Genomic DNA, 22,935 nt, shown 5'->3' with positions numbered 1-22,935 from the left:
GGTAATTCTCTCCTCTCTGAGTGTCCCTTCACATGCAGAGGTCTTGGTGGTACTGCCAGTGACTGTTCCTGTTGCTCCTGTTTTCTCTGGGTCACTCAGATGAAGTTTAGATCAAATGGCCATGAACTGTCCTGTACAGTCTGGGGACATGACAGTGGCAGGGAATGACACATGGAAAATGGTTTGCTTACACCAAAAGTTGCTCATCTTTCTGCAGGTCCAAAACTGACATGTACAGCAACATGCCTGTGGACTTCATAATTTCTTCTGGAGTTATTTCAGTCCAGATGAACTGTCTCCCTCTCTCCAGGCTTTTGGCTGCATTCTTGTTTGTGTATTCAGAGAGGAGTTTGAAAACTGCAGCATCAAAGTGGGAATAAATGTCACCTGGTGCTGGGTTTCCCATATCGAGAGGGGGTTGGACACCTGGGGTCCATCATCGGGCTCTGCCTCAGTCTGCCATCTTGTGGTGTGATGTGGTGAGGGACTTCTGTGTCTGACAGCATCACCAGATCATCCAGCATCCCCACAGCTCTATCTACAGGCCTGAATGTGATCACTGGTGACACCTTGTGATCTCTGGTAACACCTCCTCCTCTCCAGCTCCAGCCTGCACACAGCCTCTGCTAGGACGCAGGCTACTTGAAGAAGACGCGCACATTTCCGCATATAAAGTACAATTACACACCTAGTACAATCTTAGACTTGGTACACTGCTCTAAACAAGTCACCACGCAATACAAGTGTTAATTTACATACCGTCTTGCTTCCATTTGAATTCAATCCGCTGTTTTCCGGCTCTATTTCTCCGCTGTGTTGTTTGTGTCTCTCCAGCGCTGTGTGTGTATTCGCTCACAACGAAGGCGCTGTTTCGCGGCTCCCGGAAGGGCCGTAAGTGAAGTTACCGTAATAAGTCGATATATGCCGTAAAGCGCAGAGTCTCAGCTTTCAGAAACCGTTGAAATTTCGACATAAACTTTGACATAATTACGGTAATCCAAAATTTTGCTTGCAAAATGTGTCGTCGCTGACACATTCGGTGTTAAAGGGTTAACTTCTTAATAACTTCTTAATAAACTCTGAACTTCTTAATATACTCTTAACTTCTTAATAAACTCTTAACTCCTTAAACTCTTAACTTCTTAATAAACTCTGAACTTCTTAATATACTCTTAACTTCTTAATAATAAACTCTTAACTTCTCAATAAACTCTTAACTTCTCAATAAACTCAACTCTTTAATAAACTCTTAACTTCTTAATAAACTCTTAACTTCTCAATAAACTCTTAACTCCTTAATAAACTCTTAAGTCCTTAATAAACTCTTAACTCCTTAATAAACTCTTAACTCCTTAATAAACTCTTAGCTCCTGATAACACAGAAACAACAAGACTTTAAATGCGATCATTGAGATTTATTCACGTTTAATGATTCACATCAGAAGGTTTCTAACTTTAAAATGTTTAAACGAAGCTTTGAACTAAAGATGAACTTCACGAACAAACACAATTATTGAGGCTTCAGTATTTGGGCCGCTTCACGTCCACCCTGAAAACACAAACACAACATTATTATATACATATATACTTTATTTACTGTTTGTTGTTGTTTACAAACGGCACTGTCAAGTCAAGCTGGAGCTGTCCAGATAGTGATGGGACAAACCGGATGTGACCAATCTGCCTGAGTGTCCCATTTAAAAGAGCGCCGCTTGGCGTTATGGAAGCGCAGAGAGGATGTGTTCGTGACTACGTCAAAATCCAGACCAAGATTGTGCAGGGCCCAAATATCTATCGAGACCAAAGAGGCAGCCGGTAACACGCTGAACCTTTTAGCTTGAGAGACTGTTACCTGCTGGAGCTCGCTGCCGCTACTCGTTTGATTGACGCTGGCTTTATGTCATGATCGGTAGCGCGCTTGTGCGTGTGTGGCTCGCTGAGCTGATTGTGTACATGTTTGCAGAACTGCTTGTTTAATTTCTTATATCGTTTGTGATTTAAGAACTGACTGCATAATTGTATTTAATTACTCTAAATACCTGACTCTAAATACCTGACTCTAAATACCTGACTCTAAATACCTGACTCTAACTTGTCTGACTTTTGCTGAAATTGCAAAAAAGGAAAGGAGGAAAAAGGAAAAGAGCAGTTTGGTCTTTTGGAGTGAAATCCAGTTTAAAAACTTTGGGTAGATGTTTCCATCCCTTTCAAGTAGGGAAAGCTGCACATTTAGAAAATAACTTGACAGGCACGCTCTCCTCTGATCGGCCCACTCACCCGTCAGCCTCCATCTTCTTCCTCTTCTCTATGATCTGAAACACATATATTATTGTTTACAGGCTGACTGATAATGTATATATTATTAATATAGTGTTGTAAATATATGAATAATATATAGTAATATAAATATATGAGCTCACAGCGCTGATCTTCTTCCACTGCCGGTCCAGCTCGGCCTTCTCGTTGGTCTCCTTGAAGCGGCGAGTCTTCCTGCCTTCAGACATCTTGATGCCGTACTGGAAGGCGGCCCTGCGGGGACAAACTTCATCATGAACACGGTCAGGCTGAGACAGAGCCTGAGAGTCAGAGCTGAGGGCACATTGAGCTCACGTACTTGGGCAGCGCCTCTTTGTTGTTCATGTAGTCTGAATATTCCTCCTGCGTGTCGAAGTCCCAGCGGCCCAGAGGACCCTTCTTATTCCCCTGCAGCACATTATTATTAATGTTATTAAATACAGATATAAAAAATGTAAATTGTAACAGAAAGAATTATTCATAAAAATCCTCCTTCAAGTCTGAGCAGTTAAGATTTTTCAAAGATTCATTCAAATCATTTTGACATATTTTACTGAATTAAAAGCCTTTTCAGACTTTTCCAGGAACCCTATAATAAAACACAGAGGGAGTGACGCATGCTGGGAGTTGTAGTTACCTGGTCCATCTTACTGTAGTCCACCTCTTCATCACTGTCCACAGCCAGGTCGTCCATCCTACACACACACACACACACACACACACGCAGTTAAAGTACTAATACGTGTGTGTGTGTGTGTGTGTGTGTGTGTGTGTGTCTCTCTCTTACGTAGCAGGGTAACACTCTGCGTATGAGTTTGATCCTCCAAAGAAATCTCCGAGCTGCTCTTTACTGTCTCTCCTCTGAGAACCAGTTTACACCGTTAAGGAACAACACATACAACATATACAACAAACAACATATAAAACAACAACACATACAAACAACAACAACACATACAACATATACAACAACAACAACAACACATACAAACAACAACAACACATACAACAACAACAACACATACAACAACAACACATACAACAAACAACATATACAACAACACATAAAACAAACAACAGATACAACATATACAACAACACATACAACAAACAACATATACAACAACACCAACAACAACAGATACAACAAACAACATATACAACACATACAACAACAACACATACAAAATGTACAACAACAACACATACAAAATGTACAACAACAACACATACAACAACATACAAAATGTACAACAACAACACATACAAAATGTACAACAACAACACATACAACAACATGTACAACATACAAAATGTACAACAACAACACATACAACAACATGTACAACATACAAAATGTACAACAACACATACAACAAATAAATCAACATATACAACAACAACACATACAACATGTACAACAACACATAAATCAACAAATACAACAACATATACAACACATACAAAATGTACATACAACACATACAAAATGTACATACAACATGTACATACAACACATACAACATGTACATACAACACATACAAAATGTACAACAACACATACAAAATGTACAACAACATGTACATACAACACATACAACAACATGTACATACAACACATACAAAATGTACAACAACAACACATACAAAAACCCATACAACAACAACACATACAACATGTACATACAACACATACAAAATGTACAACAACACATACAACAACAACCCATACAACAACAACACATACAACAACAACACATACATGTACAACAACAACACATACAAAATGTACAACAACAACACAACAACACCTACAACAACACATACAAAATGTACAACAACAACACAACACATACAACAACATATACAACACATACAAAATGTACAACAACAACACATAACACAACAACAACACATACAACAACATATACAACAACACATACAAAATGTACAACAACACATAACACAACATCAACACCTACAACAACACATACAAAATGTACAACAACACATACAACATGTGCAACAACAACAACAACACATACAACAACAACACATACAACATGTACAACAAGAACACACACCACAACACATACAACACATACAACAACATACACAACAACAACACATACAACAACACATACAACAACACACGCCACAACAACACATACAACAACACACACCACAACAACATATACAACATGTACAACAACACATACAACATATACAACACAAACAACAACATTATATATAAAATACAATATGAAGTATTGCAGTAATACAATAACAATATAAAAGTATATAATGTGTTACAGAAGGATATGGTTCCGGCCACTGGCTGCCTGCTGCTCCTGCAAACTTCTCGTTAATGATCTTGATCTGGTCTCTGACGGATCCCGGACCTGAACACACAGCAGAACAACAAGGTACTGAGTTAACATATTAAAGATATATTGTTATACAGATATCTTATATAAACATAGATCTATTGTTATCTACATATTTAGTTTATACATATATTGTTATAGATATTTGTGTTATGCTGATGGGGTTTTAAAAATAATATAAAATATAATATAAAAAATATAATATAAAATATATAATATAAAATAAAAAAAAGTGTTCATTCATGGACAAAAAAAAATTGTCACGGCCACCCTTTTTATATAAAAAATTAAAATAAGGTAAAACGAGCACATTTTAAAAACTGTGAAAAATCCTCTGCCAAAACTTTTAGAGATGAAAATAAGTCCTCTCTGGGAACCATCACCTTATCGTGGTGGAGAGGTTTGTGTGTCTCTATGAACCTGAGAGCTGTGTTGTCTGGAGCCTAGTGCTCCCAGTAGGGTCTCCCAAGGCAAATTGGTCTCAGGCGAGGGGCCAGACTAAGAATGGTTCAAAAATGACTTCATGAAAAAAAGGGAAAGGAAAGGAGAGACCCTGCCCGGAGGAAGCTCGGGGCCCCCGTCTGGAGCCAGGCCCAGAGGGAGGGCCCGACAGCGAGCGCCTGGTGGCCGGGTTTGCCACGGACCAGACCCGGGCAGCAGAGGCTGGCTCTGGGGACGTGGAACGTCACCTCTCTGTGGGGGAAGGAGCCAGAACTAGTGCGGGAGGTGGATCGCTACCAGTTGGATCTGGTGGGGCTTACCTCCACGCACAGTCTTGGCTCTGGAACCGTACTCCTGGATAGGGGTTGGACTCTATTCTTCTCCGGAGTTGCCCAAGGTGTGAGGCGTCGAGACAGGGTAGGGATACTCACTAGCCCCCGGCTGAGTGCCGCTACGTTGGAGTTTACCCCGGTGGACGAGAGGGTCGCCTCCCTACGCCTTCGGGTTATGGGGGGGAAAACTCTGACTGTTGTTTGTGCCTATGCCCCAAACCGCAGTTCGGAGTATTCAGCCTTCTTGGAGACCCTGAATGGAGCCCTCCAGTAGGGGTCTCCGTAGTCTTAATGGGAGACTTCAACGCACACGTGGGAAATGATGGAGACACCTGGAGAGGCGTGATTGGGAGGAAGGGCGTCCCTGATTTAAACCCGAACGGTCGTTTGTTGTTGGACTTCTGTGCTAGTCATGGTATGGCCATAACAAACACCATGTTCGAACATAAGGTTGCTCATAAGTGCACGTGGTACCAGAGCACCCTAGGCCAAAGGTCAATGATCAATTTTGTAATCGTATCATCTGATCTGAGGCCGCATGTTTTGGACACTCGAGTGAAGACGGAAGACTGATGGAAGTCACTGAGGTATTCAAACAACTCCACAGTGGCAAAGCCGCAGGGGTTGATGAGATCCGTCCAGAAATGCTGAAGGCTTTGGGTGTTGAGGGGCTGTCTTGGTTGACACGCCTCGTCAACATTGCGTGGAAGTCTGGGACAGTGCCTAGGGGTTGGCAGACCGGGGTGGTGGTTCCCCTATTTAAAAAGGGGGACCAGAGAGTGTGTGCAAGCTATAGGGATATCACACTTCTCAGCCTCCCTGGTAAAGTCTACTCCAAGGTACTGGAAAGGAGGGTTCGGCCGGTAGTCGAACCTCTGATTGAAGAGGAACAATGCGGATTCAGTCCTGGTCGTGGAATAACAGACCAACTCTTCACTCTCGCAAGGATCCTGGAGGGGGCCTGGGAGTACGCCCATCCGGTCTACATGTGTTTTGTGGATCTGGAGAAGGCGTATGACCGGGTCCCCCAGGTGATACTGTGGGAGGTGCTGCGGGAGTATGGGGTGAGGGGGTCACTTTTGAGGGCCATCCAATCCCTGTACGCCCAAAGCGAGAGTTGTGTCCGGATACTCGGCAGTAAGTCGGACTCGTTTCCAGTGAATGTTGGCCTCCGCCAGGGCTGCGCTTTATCACCAATTCTGTTTCTGTGATTTTCATGGACAGGATATCGAGGCGTAGTCGTGGAGGAGAGGGGTTGCAGTTCGGTGACCTGAGGATCTCATCGCTGCTCTTTGCAGATGATGTGGTCCTTATGGCATCATCGGTCTGTGACCTTCAACAGTCACTGGATCGGTTCGCAGCCGAGTGTGCAGCGGTTGGGATGAGGATCAGCACCTCCAAATCTGAGGCCATGGCTCTTAGCAGGAAACCGGTGGATTGCCTACTCCGGGTAGGGAATGAGCCATTACCCCAAGTGAAGGAGTTCAAGTACCTCGGGACGGGACGATGGAGCGAGAGATTGGCCGGAGAATCGGAGCAGCGGGGGCGGTATTACAGTCACTTTACCACACCGTTGTGACGAAAGGAGAGCTGAGCCAGAAGGCAAAGCTCTCAATATACCGGTCGATCTTCGTTCCTACCCTCACCTATGGTCATGAAGGCTGGGTCATGACCGAAAGAACGAGATCACTGGTACAATTGGCCGAAATTGGGTTTTCTCAGACGGGTGGCTGGCGTCCGTGAGAGACTCGGAGTAGAGCCGCTGCTCCTTTACGTTGAAAGGAGCCAGTTGAGGTGGTTCGGGCATCTAGTAAGGATGCCACCTGGGCGCCTCCCTAGGGAGGTGTTCCAGGCACGTCCAGCTGGGAGGAGACCCCGGGGAAGACCCAGGACTCGGTGGAGAGATTATATCTCCTCACTGGGAACGCCTCAGGATCCCCCAGTCGGAGCTGGAGGATGTGCCCCGGAGAAGGGTAGATTGGGGTTCCTTACTGGGGCTGCTGCCCCCGCGACCCGACCCCAGATAAACGGTAGACGATGGATGGATGGATATAAAATATAAAATATAAAATATAAAATATAAAATATAAAATATAAAATATAAAATATAAAATACCTTCCTCCACCTCCAGAACCTGAAGAAAGACGGAGAGGTAAGTTTCAGACAATAATATTATAACAATAATAATGTTAACTAATGTTCAATGTTAAATGTTAAGTACTAAAAACAATAATACTTACAAAAATAATAATACATATAATAAAACAACAACATTAATAACAAACAAAACATATGATAACTGTAACAACAACAGTAATAATAATAATAATAATGGCTGACCTGGGTTTCGTCTCCTTGTGGTTTCTCAAAGTAACTGTGTCTTGCTCGGCTCTTGCTTTCTTCTTCTCTCTCCCTCTCCCTGTCTCTCTCCCTCTCCCTGTCTCTCTCCCTCTCCCTGTCTCTCTCTCTGTGTCTGTCTTTGTCTTTGGGAGGTTTGGAGGACGAGGTGGCGGACGGGAGGTAGTCCCCGATGTCCTCAAAGATACTGAAATACAAGCAGAGACAAAGTGTGATGCAGAGTGTGTGAAGCACCAAAGAGAAAGAGTTGGATGTTGACGTGAACTGACCTCAGATCAGCCTCAGGAGCCCTCTTATCATCCAGTTTACCTGAAACACACGTTAGCATTGGAAGCCACGATCAAACATTTAGCACCTTTCAGAACTACAAGAACTACAATCTGTGGTGAAACATATTTAAACATATTATTATAAACGTATTATCTAACAACAGGTGTAAATAAATGACCTTTGTCCTTCTTCTTGATCTTCTTGTGTCGGGTTCCCTGACGGAGGTACGACAGGATCTGAGTCAGCTTCGAGATCACGATGTCGTTCGTAGTGAGAGTCGTCTGAGCCTGAGACATGGAGACAAGGAGACACACAGAGACAAGGAGACACAGAGACACACAGAGACAAGCAGACACACACAGAGACAAGGAGACACAGAGACACACAGAGACAAGGAGACACAGAGACAAGGAGACACACAGAGACAAGGAGACACACAGAGACAAGGAGACACAGAGACACACAGAGACAAGGAGACACACAGAGACAAGGAGACACACAGAGACAAGGAGACACACAGAGACAAGCAGACACACACAGAGACAAGCAGACACACACAGAGACAAGGAGACACAGAGACACACAGAGACAAGCAGACACACACAGAGACAAGGAGACACAGAGACACACAGAGACAAGGAGACACAGAGACACACAGAGACAAGGAGACACACAGAGACAAGGAGACACACAGAGACAAGGAGACACAGAGACACACAGAGACAAGGAGACACACAGAGACAAGGAGACACACAGAGACAAGGAGACACACAGAGACAAGCAGACACACACAGAGACAAGGAGACACAGAGACACACAGAGACAAGGAGACACAGAGACAAGGAGACACACAGAGACAAGGAGACACACAGACAAGGATACACACACAGAGACACACACAGACACACACAAGGAGACACACAAGGAGACACACACGTGGAGACACACACGTGGAGACACACAGAGACAGGAGACACACAGAGACACACAGGAGACACACACACACACACACAGGTGGAGACACAGAGACAGAAGGAGACACACAGAGACACACAAGGAGACACACACACACACACACAGAGACAGAAGGAGACACACACACACACACACACACACACACACACAGGTGGAGACACACAGAGACAGAAGGAGACACACAGAGACACACAAGGAGACACATACAGAGACAGAAGGAGACACACACACACACACACACACACACACACAGGTGGAGACAGACACAGGTGTGTTAATGACACACGTCCTCTTGCGGAGCCTTAGATCTGTTACTATAACTTTCAGGTCATTGACTGAAGAAGTTCCTAATTGATAGATCAGATTAAAGAATACACTCATTATATAATCTGAAGATATAATATAACAGAGCGTCTCAGAGGAGCCGAGGTGCGTTCGAGTACCTCCATGCTCGGACAGTCGGCCTTGCTGCGGATCAGCGTCGTGGGGATGTCGGTGTCAGTGAACTCATCGTCCAGGTCGACCACGTACGCCATCCGGCCCGGCAGGAACAGCTCGTTCCTCTCAACCAGCCCCGTCCTGAACACCACGCGGTAAATGTTCCTGCCTGAGGAGCACAGTGTGTAGTAGTGTGTAGTAGTGTGTAGTAGTGTGTGGTAGTGTGTGGTAGTGTGTGGTACAGTGTGTAGTAGTGTGTGGTAGTGTGTGGTAGTGTGTGGTAGTGTGTGGTAGTGTGTAGTAGTGTGTAGTAGTGTGTAGTACAGTGTGTAGTAGTGTGTATACAGTGTGTATACAGTGTGTATAAAGTGTGTATACAGTGTGTATACAGTGTGTATACAGTGTGTATACAGTGTGTATACAGTGTGTACAGTGTGTAGTAAAGTGTGTAGTAAAGCAGCAGATCAGACTCACCAAGACGAGTCTTAAACTCAATCTTCTCTTCCGGCTCCACGTCTTTCCTAAAGCAGACAGACAGGTATAGATGCATCAGGTATCAGACAGACAGGTAGCAGACAGACAGGTAGCAGACAGACAGGTATAGATGCATCAGGTATCAGACAGACAGGTATAGATGCATCAGGTATCAGACAGACAGGTTGCAGACAGACAGGTATAGATGCATCAGGTATCAGACAGACAGGTTGCAGACAGACAGGTTGCAGACAGACAGGTATAGATGCATCAGGTTGCAGACAGACAGGTTGATGTTATCTGAACAGACTGTGATGCAGATGTTCTCAGGATTGAAAAGGAAAAACACGTTTAACACAACAACCTCAACTGTAAACAAACAGCAGCAACTGTATAAAAACTGAAATCAGTTTGTTATAATTATTATATCTGGTACGAATATCATATCATCTAAATCATAGAGGGGGTCCCTGCTCCATCAGTTTGGGGGTCCCCTGCTTTGGATCAGTTTCATACTTGGCCTCCTTCTGGACTTTCTCCATCATATCTTCTTCTTCTTTCTCTTTACTGGTGATTTCAGCTCTCACCTGCAAAACACACACACACAACACACACACACACACGGAACTCAAATCTTTCACAATGTAGATCTGGTGTGGCTACATGTTAGCATTAATGCTAACCTGGGGGACTAAATATGTAAATGCTGATTCAATCACAAACAAACATTTATCATTATTTGCTTGGAAAAGCCTTAAATATATATATTTTTATCTCAAACACTTTGGCATTAAATGAAATGTCCCTGAATTGATTCTTTGTCTGATTAAACTGTCACAGACGCTAACCGTGCTAACGTGTTGGGATAAAATGTGAAGCCTCACCTTCTGCAGCAGAGCGAAGTCCAGACCCTTCACCAAGTGAGTGTGCTCCATGTCACCTCCCAAAAACTTAGACTCCTGGATCAGCTGACGACGTTTCTCTGCTGCGGACTTATCTCTGAAATAAACAGTAAATATACATATTAATTAATTTACACAGAAAACATACACAAAGTAGTTAACATCAGCACTGGGTCCTACAGCTCTGTAGTTAACGTTAGCATAGCATTACTCACGCCTCAGCCGTGGGTCCTACAGCTCTGTAGTTAACGTTAGCATAGCATTACTCACGCCTCAGCCGTGGGTCCTACAGCTCTGTAGTTAACGTTAGCATAGCATTACTCACGCCTCAGCCGTGGGTCCTACAGCTCTGTAGTTAGCATAGCATTACTCACGCCTCAGCCGTGGGTCCTACAGCTCTGTAGTTAACGTTAGCATAGCATTACTCACGCCTCAGCCGTGGGTCCTACAGCTCTGTAGTTAACGTTAGCATAGCATTACTCACGCCTCAGCCGTGGGTCCTACAGCTCTGTAGTTAACGTTAGCATAGCATTACTCACGCCTCAGCCGTGGGTCCTACAGCTCTGTAGTTAACGTTAGCATAGCATTACTCACGCCTCAGCCGTGGGTCCTACAGCTCTGTAGTTAGCATAGCATTACTCACGCCTCAGCCGTGGGTCCTACAGCTCTGTAGTTAACGTTAGCATAGCATTACTCACGCCTCAGCCGTGGGTCCTACAGCTCTGTAGTTAACGTTAGCATAGCATTACTCACGCCTCAGCCGTGGGTCCTACAGCTCTGTAGTTAACGTTAGCATAGCATTACTCACGCCTCAGCCGTGGGTCCTACAGCTCTGTAGTTAGCATAGCATTACTCACGCCTCAGCCGTGGGTCCTACAGCTCTGTAGTTAACGTTAGCATAGCATTACTCACGCCTCAGCCGTGGGTCCTACAGCTCTGTAGTTAACGTTAGCATAGCATTACTCACGCCTCAGCCGTGGGTCCTACAGCTCTGTAGTTAACGTTAGCATAGCATTACTCACGCCTCAGCCGTGGGTCCTACAGCTCTGTAGTTAACGTTAGCATAGCATTACTCACGCCTCAGCCGTGGGTCCTACAGCTCTGTAGTTAACGTTAGCATAGCATTACTCACACCTCAGCCGTGGGTCCTACAGCTCTGTAGTTAGCATAGCATTACTCACGCCTCAGCCGTGGGTCCTACAGCTCTGTAGTTAACGTTAGCATAGCATTACTCACGCCTCAGCCGTGGGTCCTACAGCTCTGTAGTTAACGTTAGCATAGCATTACTCACGCCTCAGCCGTGGGTCCTACAGCTCTGTAGTTAACGTTAGCATAGCATTACTCACGCCTCAGCCGTGGGTCCTACAGCTCTGTAGTTAACGTTAGCATAGCATTACTCACACCTCAGCCGTGGGTCCTACAGCTCTGTAGTTAGCATAGCATTACTCACGCCTCAGCCGTGGGTCCTACAGCTCTGTAGTTAACGTTAGCATAGCATTACTCACGCCTCAGCCGTGGGTCCTACAGCTCTGTAGTTAGCGGTGGTGCTGATCAGCTCTGTCTCTTCGTAGTCTTTGTTGACTCCGTCTCGTCTCTCTCTCGCTCGGTCTCTGTACTTCTCAGCCAGCTCTCTCTCTCGCTCCATCTCCTGCTGACGGAGCTTAGCATAGTAACTGAAACAACACAGAAAATCAATAATTAATAACCAACAACATGACGGGATCCCCTGGATGATCTGAACAGATACATTATAAATAATTCTGTAACATGTCACCTCTTCTTCTTCCTCCTTCTCGCTGCAGGATCCTCATCCTCGTTGTAGTCCTTTGGCATTCTGGGAGAAAAAACAATCTTGTTACTTCCTTAATCATCATCATCTTCCTCAGTTACTGCTGCTTGTCACTCACTCATGGTGTCTGGATTTGGAGGGCGGGGCCGAGGAGGGCGTCGCCCTTGGCGTCATCAGCAGTTTCCTGAAGTCATCATTAGTCAGTTTGGACCTGGAGAGACACACACATGGTTAGCACACACACACATGGTTAGCACACACACACACACACACACACACACAGTCCTGATACTCACTGAGCAGCAGTCCTGTGGTCGTCCAGCTCATGGCCCTCAGGAGCCAGAGGGTTGGAGTAACTCTCAGCTGTAAACACACAACATGTTGGTGACAGCATTAAAATGCAGATCATATTATTTTATTATTCTACTTCAGGGTTTACTAAAGTGTAAACTGTGGAGTGCATTACAACTAACTTAAAGACTTGTAGTTGAATTTCTTCAGCTCGTTTTGTCTGTAAGATTTATTATCTGCTCTACACAGATTTGGTAATAATAATAATGCTAAATAATTTGCATATTTTTGATTGAAAAACTTTTCTTCGGGGAGAAAATGATTTCCTTTGGAATAATAAAGTTATATCTTAGTTACAGCCCAGCATCAGAAATATTGTATTATCCTTTTATATGTTAAACTGCGTATGTGCAATAAAACATGTAATGTATATACTGTGACGGGATGCAGCAGTGGAGCCGATGTGAAAAGAGAATAAACGGTGTTATTAAAATCATATCATCAGCGCGGTGTCTCTGCTAACGAGTCAGGGAGCTTTAAAATGACAAACATATGAAGGGAGTTTGGTGTGAAGTGTGAGTAGTAGGGGGGAGCTAAGCTAACTGAGCCTCAGGAAGAGAGTGTCTTTGTGCAGTTTAATAAGACATACATTTATTTATTCATACTCATGTTTAGTTCATCAGGATTATTTGTTTTATTAAACTGAACTGTATCGCTTTAGCTAACAGGTCGTCTAACATGGTGCTAATTTAGGCTAACATGCTAACAGATCTAAAGCCTACAGGCTTCCGGAGCTCGGACTCACTTTCAGGCATCTCTGCGGCGGAGTGTCGGTGCTCTTCTTCGGGCTGAAGAGGAGCTGGTTCCAGTCAGAGAAGAGAAACTAAACCTCACGTTGTTTATTTGATACCTGCGCTGCTATCGGTTAGCTTCTTCACCGGAAGTTCAGTCTGTTGTGATGTGACGTCATATCCTGTTAGAACAGCGGCGTGCTGCCCCTGCAGGCGGACAACGGCACTGCACCTCCTGCTGCTGAAGGCTCTCCAGGAGCAGCTGGAGAAACGTTCTATTGCATAATTTATTAAACTGATTCATCCAGGTTTGTTCATTAAAATATTCACAGCACAGACAGAAGAGCCATGTAAACTAAGGATATAAAACACTATATGCGGGGTGGGATGTAGAGAGCGCCTCTCCTGTGTTTACGGTAAGCGCGTCATTTCCAGTTGTTAATGTTTCTGTGTTGCTGGTAGCATACTTCGGCAGCTCCAGCTTGACCCAGTTAATGTTGTTATATTCTTGATCACATCGGCTAATTACCTGTCATCTATCTAAACCTATACTTGTACTTCCTAAGCACTTACAACTCTCTCCTTATCCTCCTTCTCTTAGCGACTCTCGCTAAATCCTCAATTCTTTACGCTCCGTTCGGCTCTGCTAATGTTAGCTGCTGTAGCTCGGCAACTAGCGATGGCATCTCCCTCTTCTGCTCTCTCCTGCTCGGTGTGTTTCATGTTTAGCTATTGCTCTGCCTCCTTTAGTGATAATGGTACGTGTATTAAATGTAGTTTATACGCAGGGTTGGAGGCGAGTTTTAGAGGGATAGATGAGCATCTCCGCACCATGGTAAGTCAGCGGTTAGCAACTGTAGCTGTTAGCAAGCCCCCTATAGCCGGTGCGGGCCGACCAGTGGTATCTCCTGTTAGCTGTCCCCCGGCGGGGCCCGAGCAGCCGGGAGACTGGGTGACGGTCCGAAAGAAGTGTTATCAGAAGTCCACGGTTCACCACCAACCGCTTGCTGTTTCTAACAGATTCTCCCCACTCAGTGACACACCAGCTGAGAAGCCAACTCTGGTTATCGGTAGCTCAATTTTGAGATACGTTCATTTTGAGACACCAGCGACGACAGTCACATGCATTCCTGGGGCCAGAGCGGGCGACATAGAAGCACATTTGAAACTGCTGGCTAAGGCTAAACGTAAATACAGTAAGATTGTTATTCACGTCGGCGGTAATGACACGCGATTGCGTCAATCGGAGTGTACTAAAGTTAATGTGGAGTCGGTGTGTACATTTGCCAAAACAATGTCGGACTCTTTTCTCTGGTCCTCTGCCAAATCTTTTGAATGATGACATGTTTAGCCGCATGTCATCATTCCGTCGCTGGCTCTCATGGTGGTGTCCAGATAATGATGTGGGCTTCGTAGACAATTGGCGGACTTTCTGGGGAAGACCTGGTCTGATTAGGAGTGACAGCATCCATCCTACTTTGGCTGGAGCAGATCTCATATCCAATAATATTACAAAGTCTATTAGTGGACCTAATCCATGACAACCCAGAGTTGAGACCAGGACAAAGAGTTGCAGTCTTACACACTTCTCTGTGCTTCTTTCCGGGCAGTCACCCACTCAAATCCCCATAGTGACTGTGTCTGCCCCACGACCACTGAAACTAATCAAGTCTATGGTTAACAGAAGAGGAGTTATACATGAAAACATCATTAAAATAAACACCACCGCTGCAAAAGTGCAACTAAATCGAAACATTAAATGTGGGCTCTTAAACATCAGATCTTTATCAACGAAAGCTGGATTGGTAAATGATTTAATATCAGATAATAAGATTGATTTATTTTGTCTCACTGAAACCTGAGACATGAAGAATATGTCTAAATGAATCCGCTCCACCTGGTCATATTAATACTCACATTCCTCGAGGTACTGGCCGAGGAGGTGGAGTTGCGGCCATATTTGACTCAAACCTCTTGATCAATCCTAAGCCTAAACTAAACTATAACTCTTTTGAAAGCCTTGTTCTTACGCTCTCAAACCCAACATGGAAACAATAAAGCCAGTTTTATTTGTTACTGTGTACCGCCCTCCTGGTCCGTATTCTGAAGTTCTATCTGAACTCTCAGAGTTTTTATCAAATTTAGTCCTTAAAACAGATAAAGTAATTATTGTAGGTGACTTTAATATTCATGTGGATGTTGATAGTGATAGCCTTAATAATGCATTTATCTCAATATTAGATTCACTGGGTTCAGTCAGAATGTACATGAACCAACTCACTGTTTAAACCACACTCTGGACCTTGTTCTGGGATATGGTGTTGAAACTGAAAGTTTATCAGTGTGTCCACATAATACTCTTTTATCAGAACATTTTAATAACTTCTGAAGTCCTGTTACTGGACTACAAGCCAGTAGGCAAAATATCCTACGCTCGATATCTGAAAGTGCTGTGACTAAATTTAAGGAAGTGATTCCATCAGAACTTAATTCAATACCAGGACTCAATATCAATATAACGGAGGACTCCAATGCTAACTTTAATCCCTCACAAATTAATCATCTTGTTGATAGCGCTGCAGCCTCACTGCGAATAACACTCGACTCTGTCACTCCTCTAAAGAAGAAGATCATAAAACAGAAAAAGAAAGCTCCGGCTTAATTTACAAATCCGCAAACTAAAACAAAAGTCGAGAAATCTTGAAAGTAAATGGCGTTCCACTAAATTGGAAGAATCTCGTTTAGTCTGGTTAGATCATCTTAAAACGTATAAGAAGGCTCTCCGTAATGCCAGAGCAACTTATTACTCTTCCTTAATAGAAGAACATAAGAACAACCCCAGGTTTCTGTTCAGCACTGAGGCTGACAGAGAGCCACAGCTCTACAGGGCCTTCTATTCCTATATCTCTCAGTAGTGACGACTTCATGAGCTTCTTTAACAATAACATTATAATTATTAGAGACTAAATTAATCTCCTCCTGACCTCAATCAGTAACGACTTAACTTCAACCTCCGGAACCTTAAAAACATCTGTAACTCCTGAAATATATCTAGACTGTTTTACTCCAATCAACCTGAACCAACTAACTTCAACAATCTCATCGTCTAAGCATCAACCTGTCTTTTAGACCCGATTCCAACTAAACTGTTTAAAGAAGTTTTACCCTTAATTAACACCTCGTTATTAAATATGATCAACCTGTCTCTATTATCTGGCTACGTACCAAAATCCTTTAAAGTAGCTGTAATGAAACCACTTCTTAAAAAGCCTGGTCTTGATCCAGAGGTTTTAGCCAACTATAGGCCGATATCTAACCTTCCCTTTCTCGCTAAGATCCTCGAGAAAGCAGTCGCAAAACAGTTGTGTGATTTTTTACATAATAGTTTATTTGAGGTTTTTCAATCTGGATTTAGAGTTCATCATAGCACAGAGACGGCACTGGTGAAAGTTACCAATGACCTTCTATTGGCATCAGACAAAGGACTTGTCTCTGTTCTTGTCTTGTTAGACCTCAGTGCTGCTTTCCACACTGTTGATCAGGACATTCTACTACAGAGACTGGAACATTGTGTTGGCATAAAAGGAACCGCACTAAGCTGGTTCAAGTCCTATTTATCTGAGCGATCTCAATTTGTACTTGTTAACGATAAATCCTCCATGACATCCAAAGTCAGTCTTGGAGTTCCTCAGGGTTCTGTACTTGGACCGATTCTATTCACCTTATATATGCTTCCTTTGGGCAATATTATAAGGAACCGCTCTATAAACTTTCATTGTTATGGGGATGATACCCAATTATATCTATCAATTAAACCAAATGAAACCAATCAATTGGCTAAACTTCAAGCCTTAAGGACATAAAAACTTGGATGTCTAGCAACTTCTTGATGTTAAACACAGACAAAACTGAAGTTATTATACTTGGCCCTAAACGCCTCCGAAACGCATTTTCTAATGACATAGAAGCTCTGGATGGCATTAACTTGGCCTCCAGCACCACTGTAAGGAATCTTGGCGTCATCTTTGATCAGGATCTGTCGTTTAACTCCCACATAAAACAAATCTCAAGGACTGCCTTCTTTCATCTATGTAACATTGCAAAAATAAGACACATCCTCAAAATGATGCAGAAAAACTAGTCCATGCATTTGTTACTTCAAGGCTGGATTACTGCAACTCATTGTTATCAGGTTGTCCCAAAAAGTCGCTTAAGACTCTTCAGTTGATCCAAAATGCAGCGGCACGTGTATTGACTAGAACAAGGAAACAGGATCATATGACTCCTGTATTAGCTGCTCTGCACTGGCTCCCGGTAAAATACAGAATAGAATTCAAAATCCTTCTCCTGACTTACAAAGCAATTAATGGCGTATCTTAAATATCTCATAGTACCTTATAAACCAACTAGAGCATTGCGCTCCCAGACTGCAGGGTTGCTTGTGGTTCCTAGAGTCTCTAAGAGTACAATGGGAGCCAGAGCCTTCAGCTATCAAGCTCCTCTCCAGTGGAACCAGCTTCCAGTTTGTGTTCGGGAGGCAGATACCCTCTCCACATTTAAGAGCAGGCTAAAGACTTTCCTTTTTGATAAAGCTTATAGTTAGGGCTGGCTCAGGTTTGCCCTGCATCAACCCCTAGTTATGCTGCTATAGGCTTAGACTGCCGGGGGACACCTCCCTGCTCTCTTCCTTCTCTTCCTCTCTCCTCCCCTCCCTCTCTTCTTCTCCCTCTCTATCTGTATGCATTTATGTAAATGTATGTTACTAACTCATCATCCGGGGTATCATCCCCAGAGTGTCTGTCTCTCATGTGGCAGGTTGCCACTGATAAAGTTTACGTCAGGATCATGAATCGTGGCTGCGCCTGCTGCCCTGGTCCTGCTGGACACCGGGAAGCCTTTTTGACATTTTCCTGGATTCATCCAAACTTTCTCTCAAATCATTTCTGTCACATGTTGTATTTGTACTATGTTGTTTATCCTGTACACACGACATCTATTGCACATCTGTCCATCCTGGGAGAGGGATCCCTCCTCAGTTGCTCTCTGAGGTTTCTTCCATTTAATTATGGGGTTTCTTTTAGGAAGTTTTTCCTTGTGCGATGCGAGGGTCTAAGGACAGAGGGTCTAAAGACAGAGGGTCTAAGGACAGAGGGTTTAAGGACAGAGGGTCTTAGGACAGAGGGTCTGAGGACAGAGGGTTTAAGGACAGAGGGTCTGAGGACAGAGGGTCTTAGCACAGAGGGTCTAAGGACAGAGGGTCTAAGGACAGAGGGTCTGAGGACAGAGGGTTTAAGGACAGAGGGTCTGAGGACAGAGGGTTTAAGGACAGAGGGTCTTAGCACAGAGGGTTTAAGGACAGAGGGTTTAAGGACAGAGGGTCTTAGGACAGAGGGTCTGAGGACAGAGGGTTTAAGGACAGAGTGTCTGAGGACAGAGGGTCTTAGCACAGAGGGTTTAAGGACAGAGGGTCTTAGGACAGAGGGTCTAAGGACAGAGGGTCTGAGGACAGAGGGTCTGAGGACAGAGGGTTTAAGGACAGAGGGTTTAAGGACAGAGGGTCTTAGGACAGAGGGTCTGAGGACAGAGGGTTTAAGGACAGAGGGTCTGAGGACAGAGGGTCTTAGCACAGAGGGTTTAAGGACAGAGGGTCTTAGGACAGAGGGTCTAAGGACAGAGGGTCTGAGGACAGAGGGTCTGAGGACAGAGGGTTTAAGGACAGAGGGTTTAAGGACAGAGGGTCTTAGGACAGAGGGTCTGAGGACAGAGGGTTTAAGGACAGAGGGTCTGAGGACAGAGGGTCTTAGCACAGAGGGTTAAGGACAGAGGGTCTTAGGATAGAGGGTCTAAGGAAAGAGGGTCTGAGGACAGAGGGTCTGAGGACAGAGGGTCTTAGCACAGAGGGTTTAAGGACAGAGGGTCTTAGGACAGAGGGTCTAAGGACAGAGGGTCTGAGGACAGAGGGTCTGAGGACAGAGGGTTTAAGGACAGAGGGTTTAAGGACAGAGGGTCTTAGGACAGAGGGTCTGAGGACAGAGGGTTTAAGGACAGAGGGTCTGAGGACAGAGGGTCTTAGCACAGAGGGTTAAGGACAGAGGGTCTTAGGATAGAGGGTCTAAGGAAAAAGGGTCTGAGGACAGAGGGTCTGAGGACAGAGGGTCTGAGGACAGAGGGTCTGAGGACAGAGGGTCTGAGTACAGAGGGTTTAAGGACAGAGGGTCTTAGCACAGAGGGTTTAAGGACAGAGGGTCTGAGGACAGAGGGTTTAAGGACAGAGGGTCTTAGGACAGAGGATCTAAGGACAGAGGGTCTGAGGACAGAGCGTCTGAGGACAGAGGGTTTAAGGACAGAGGGTTTAAGGACAGAGGGTCTGAGGACAGAGGGTCTGAGGACAGAGGGTTTAAGGACAGAGGGTCTTAGCACAGAGGGTTTAAGGACAGAGGGTCTTAGCACAGAGGGTTTAAGGACAGAGGGTCTGAGGACAGAGGGTTTAAGGACAGAGGGTTTAAGGACAGAGGGTCTTAGGACAGAGGGTCTGAGGACAGAGGGTTTAAGGACAGAGGGTCTTAGCACAGAGGGTTTAAGGACAGAGGGTCTTAGCACAGAGGGTTTAAGGACAGAGGGTCTGAGGACAGAGGGTTTAAGGACAGAGGGTTTTAGGACAGAGGGTCTGAGGACAGAGGGTTTAAGGACAGAGGGTCTGAGGACAGAGGGTCTTAGCACAGAGGGTTTAAGGACAGAAGGTCTGAGGACAGAGGGTTTAAGGACAGAGGGTCTTAGCACAGAGGGTTTAAGGACAGAGGGTCTGAGGACAGAGGGTTTAAGGACAGAGGGTTTAAGGACAGAGGGTCTGAGGACAGAGGGTTTAAGGACAGAGGGTCTGAGGACAGAGGGTCTTAGCACAGAGAGTATAAGGACAGAGGGTCTTAGGACAGAGGGTCTAAGGACAGAGGGTCTGAGGACAGAGGGTCTGAGGACAGAGGGTTTAAGGACAGAGGGTTTAAGGACAGAGGGTCTTAGGACAGAGGGTCTGAGGACAGAGGGTTTAAGGACAGAGGGTCTGAGGACAGAGGGTCTTAGCACAGAGGGTTTAAGGACAGAGGGTCTTAGGACAGAGGGTCTAAGGACAGAGGGTCTGAGGACAGAGGGTCTGAGGACAGAGGGTTTAAGGACAGAGTGTCTGAGGACAGAGGGTTTAAGGACAGAGGGTCTGAGGACAGAGGGTGTAAGGACAGAGGGTCTGAGGACAGAGGGTCTTAACACAGAGGGTTTAAGGACAGAGGGTCTTAGCACAGAGGGTTTAAGGACAGAGGGTCTGAGGACAGAGGGTTTAAGGACAGAGGGTCTGAGGACAGAGGGTTTAAGGACAGAGGGTCTTAGCACAGAGGGTTTAAGGACAGAGGGTCTGAGGACAGAGGGTTTAAGGACAGAGGGTCTTAGGACAGAGGGTCTGAGGACAGAGGGTTTAAGGACAGAGGGTCTGAGGACAGAGGGTCTTAGCACAGAGCGTTTAAGGACAGAGGGTCTAAGGACAGAGGGTCTGAGGACAGAGGGTGTAAGGACAGAGGGTCTGAGGACAGAGGGTGTCGTAACCTGTACAGTCTGTAAACACTGAGACAAATGTATAATTTGTGATATTGGGCTATACCAGGGGTCGGGAACCTTTTTGGCTGGGAGAGCCATAAAAGCCAAATATTTTTTTTATGTATTTCCTTGAGAGCCATATAAATTTGAATGTAACTTTCTGCGTGCATTTTTTAATATAACACGTCTCCGAGTACTAATAGCGGTATCAGTGTTTCATTGAACAGTACTCTTTTATTAAATAAACTAAACGCTTACGTTATTTATCTCATTTATGTGCACGTGTCAGTGTTTACTGCACGGGTGTCAAACTCAAGGCAATTATATCCAACCAGCGAGAAAATATCATATGTCTGTCATAACTGGCCCGCTGGTTTTGGTAATTAAATCAATGCATGGCACAACCACAGAAAAGACATTTGAGGAAGAATCTAAATGTGTGAATGAAATGAAAGTTTTTGGAAAGCAAAGGGAAACACAGCACAGATCTCTGGGACGATGTGAGCTGGACTGTTTGTGCGACATAACGAAGCATCTCACTGTTAAACCTGCAGCTTCAGGGCCGTGTGATCACGGACATGTATGATGCCAAGCTGCCTGTGGGAGACTCGGATGCAGAAGGAAACTTTGGTCAATACGTGTTTCCAAACACTGACAAACATCTCCCCCCCCGCTGTGTTCCCGACAGCATTCTGCTGATCGACTGAGACCATTTGCCGACTTTGCAGCATATTAAAACTGAACTGCTCAGCAATCCGTCTGCAGTTGACTTAAATATGTTCCATATCTTTTTGCACTTTATGTGTATCCTGTTCAATAAATGTGGACCATGTTTGTCCCTCGACGTAGTCCCAGTTTTTAATGTTGGCCCTCTGTGAATGAGTTTGACCCCCCCGGTCTACTGCTTGCTTTGCGCAGTTTCTCCTCTGCTCGGTTTCGCGACGGCGGGGCTCCGCCCCCTACACCCCTACACACACACACACACACACACACACGTGTGTAAGTGTGTGCGCTGTGCAGTCAGAGACAGAGCGGAGGAAAGGAGAGGGTAGATCTAAAATGACACAGTATAATTGTTTATTACTTGTTAATCATGTTAAAAAATGTCAGCTCAAAATTGTCTGCGAGCCATATCGCGTCATCAAAAGAGCCATATATGGCTCGCGAGCCATAGGTTCCCGACACCTGGGCTATACAAATACATTTGATTTGATTAAACATAAGATCCACCTTTCAGTTTGTTTAGGAGGAAACCCTTCTCAAGCTTAAGGTTTTATTTAAGGTAGATTTATTATAAAGTAATAATTCCCGCTTCACATTCACATGAAGAATAAACTGCCAGTAAACTAAATGTTTGAACAGTTTCATGTAAACGCTGTATAACTCCTTTAAAAAGGAAAGGGCTATATAAAATAATGTAAAAATAAAAGTGAATTCCCCTTAATTAAATAAGCAGTAAATACACTGAAAAATGCAGTCACTCCGTCAAAAACTTCTTATAACCAAGTCAAATCATTCTTAAATTAAACAGCTTAAAACCAGTGAAACCTCATTAACAATCCAGATAAAATAAAGCAAAAATAAATAACAATAATAACAGGAAGCAGAGC

General features: G+C 44.4%; 1 protein-coding gene across 1 annotated transcript; it reads right to left on the bottom strand.

Annotated features, from left to right (window-relative positions):
- Positions 1-1,394: 1,394 nt before the first annotated feature.
- On the bottom strand, positions 1,395-13,918 carry ik (IK cytokine). Its single transcript, XM_029448943.1, has 20 exons — positions 13,759-13,918; positions 12,959-13,025; positions 12,781-12,873; positions 12,648-12,707; positions 12,379-12,546; positions 10,856-10,970; positions 10,488-10,558; positions 9,972-10,018; positions 9,503-9,666; positions 8,263-8,371; positions 8,084-8,123; positions 7,797-8,001; positions 7,572-7,590; positions 4,619-4,697; positions 3,083-3,166; positions 2,933-2,990; positions 2,615-2,703; positions 2,421-2,529; positions 2,278-2,312; positions 1,395-1,549 (listed from the first exon to the last, which is right to left on the bottom strand). The coding sequence occupies exons 1-20, from the start codon at positions 13,766-13,768 to the stop codon at positions 1,522-1,524; spliced, it is 1,650 nt and encodes a 549-aa protein (XP_029304803.1). The 5' UTR covers positions 13,769-13,918; the 3' UTR covers positions 1,395-1,521.
- Positions 13,919-22,935: the final 9,017 nt, after the last annotated feature.

The sequence above is a fragment of the Cottoperca gobio genome, chromosome 14 (genome assembly GCF_900634415.1).
Source record: "Cottoperca gobio chromosome 14, fCotGob3.1, whole genome shotgun sequence".
In the NCBI taxonomy this organism is placed as follows: Eukaryota; Metazoa; Chordata; class Actinopteri; order Perciformes; family Bovichtidae; genus Cottoperca; species Cottoperca gobio.
Note: the sequence above shows the minus strand (reverse complement) of the source record. Positions and strands in the feature narration are given on the sequence as shown.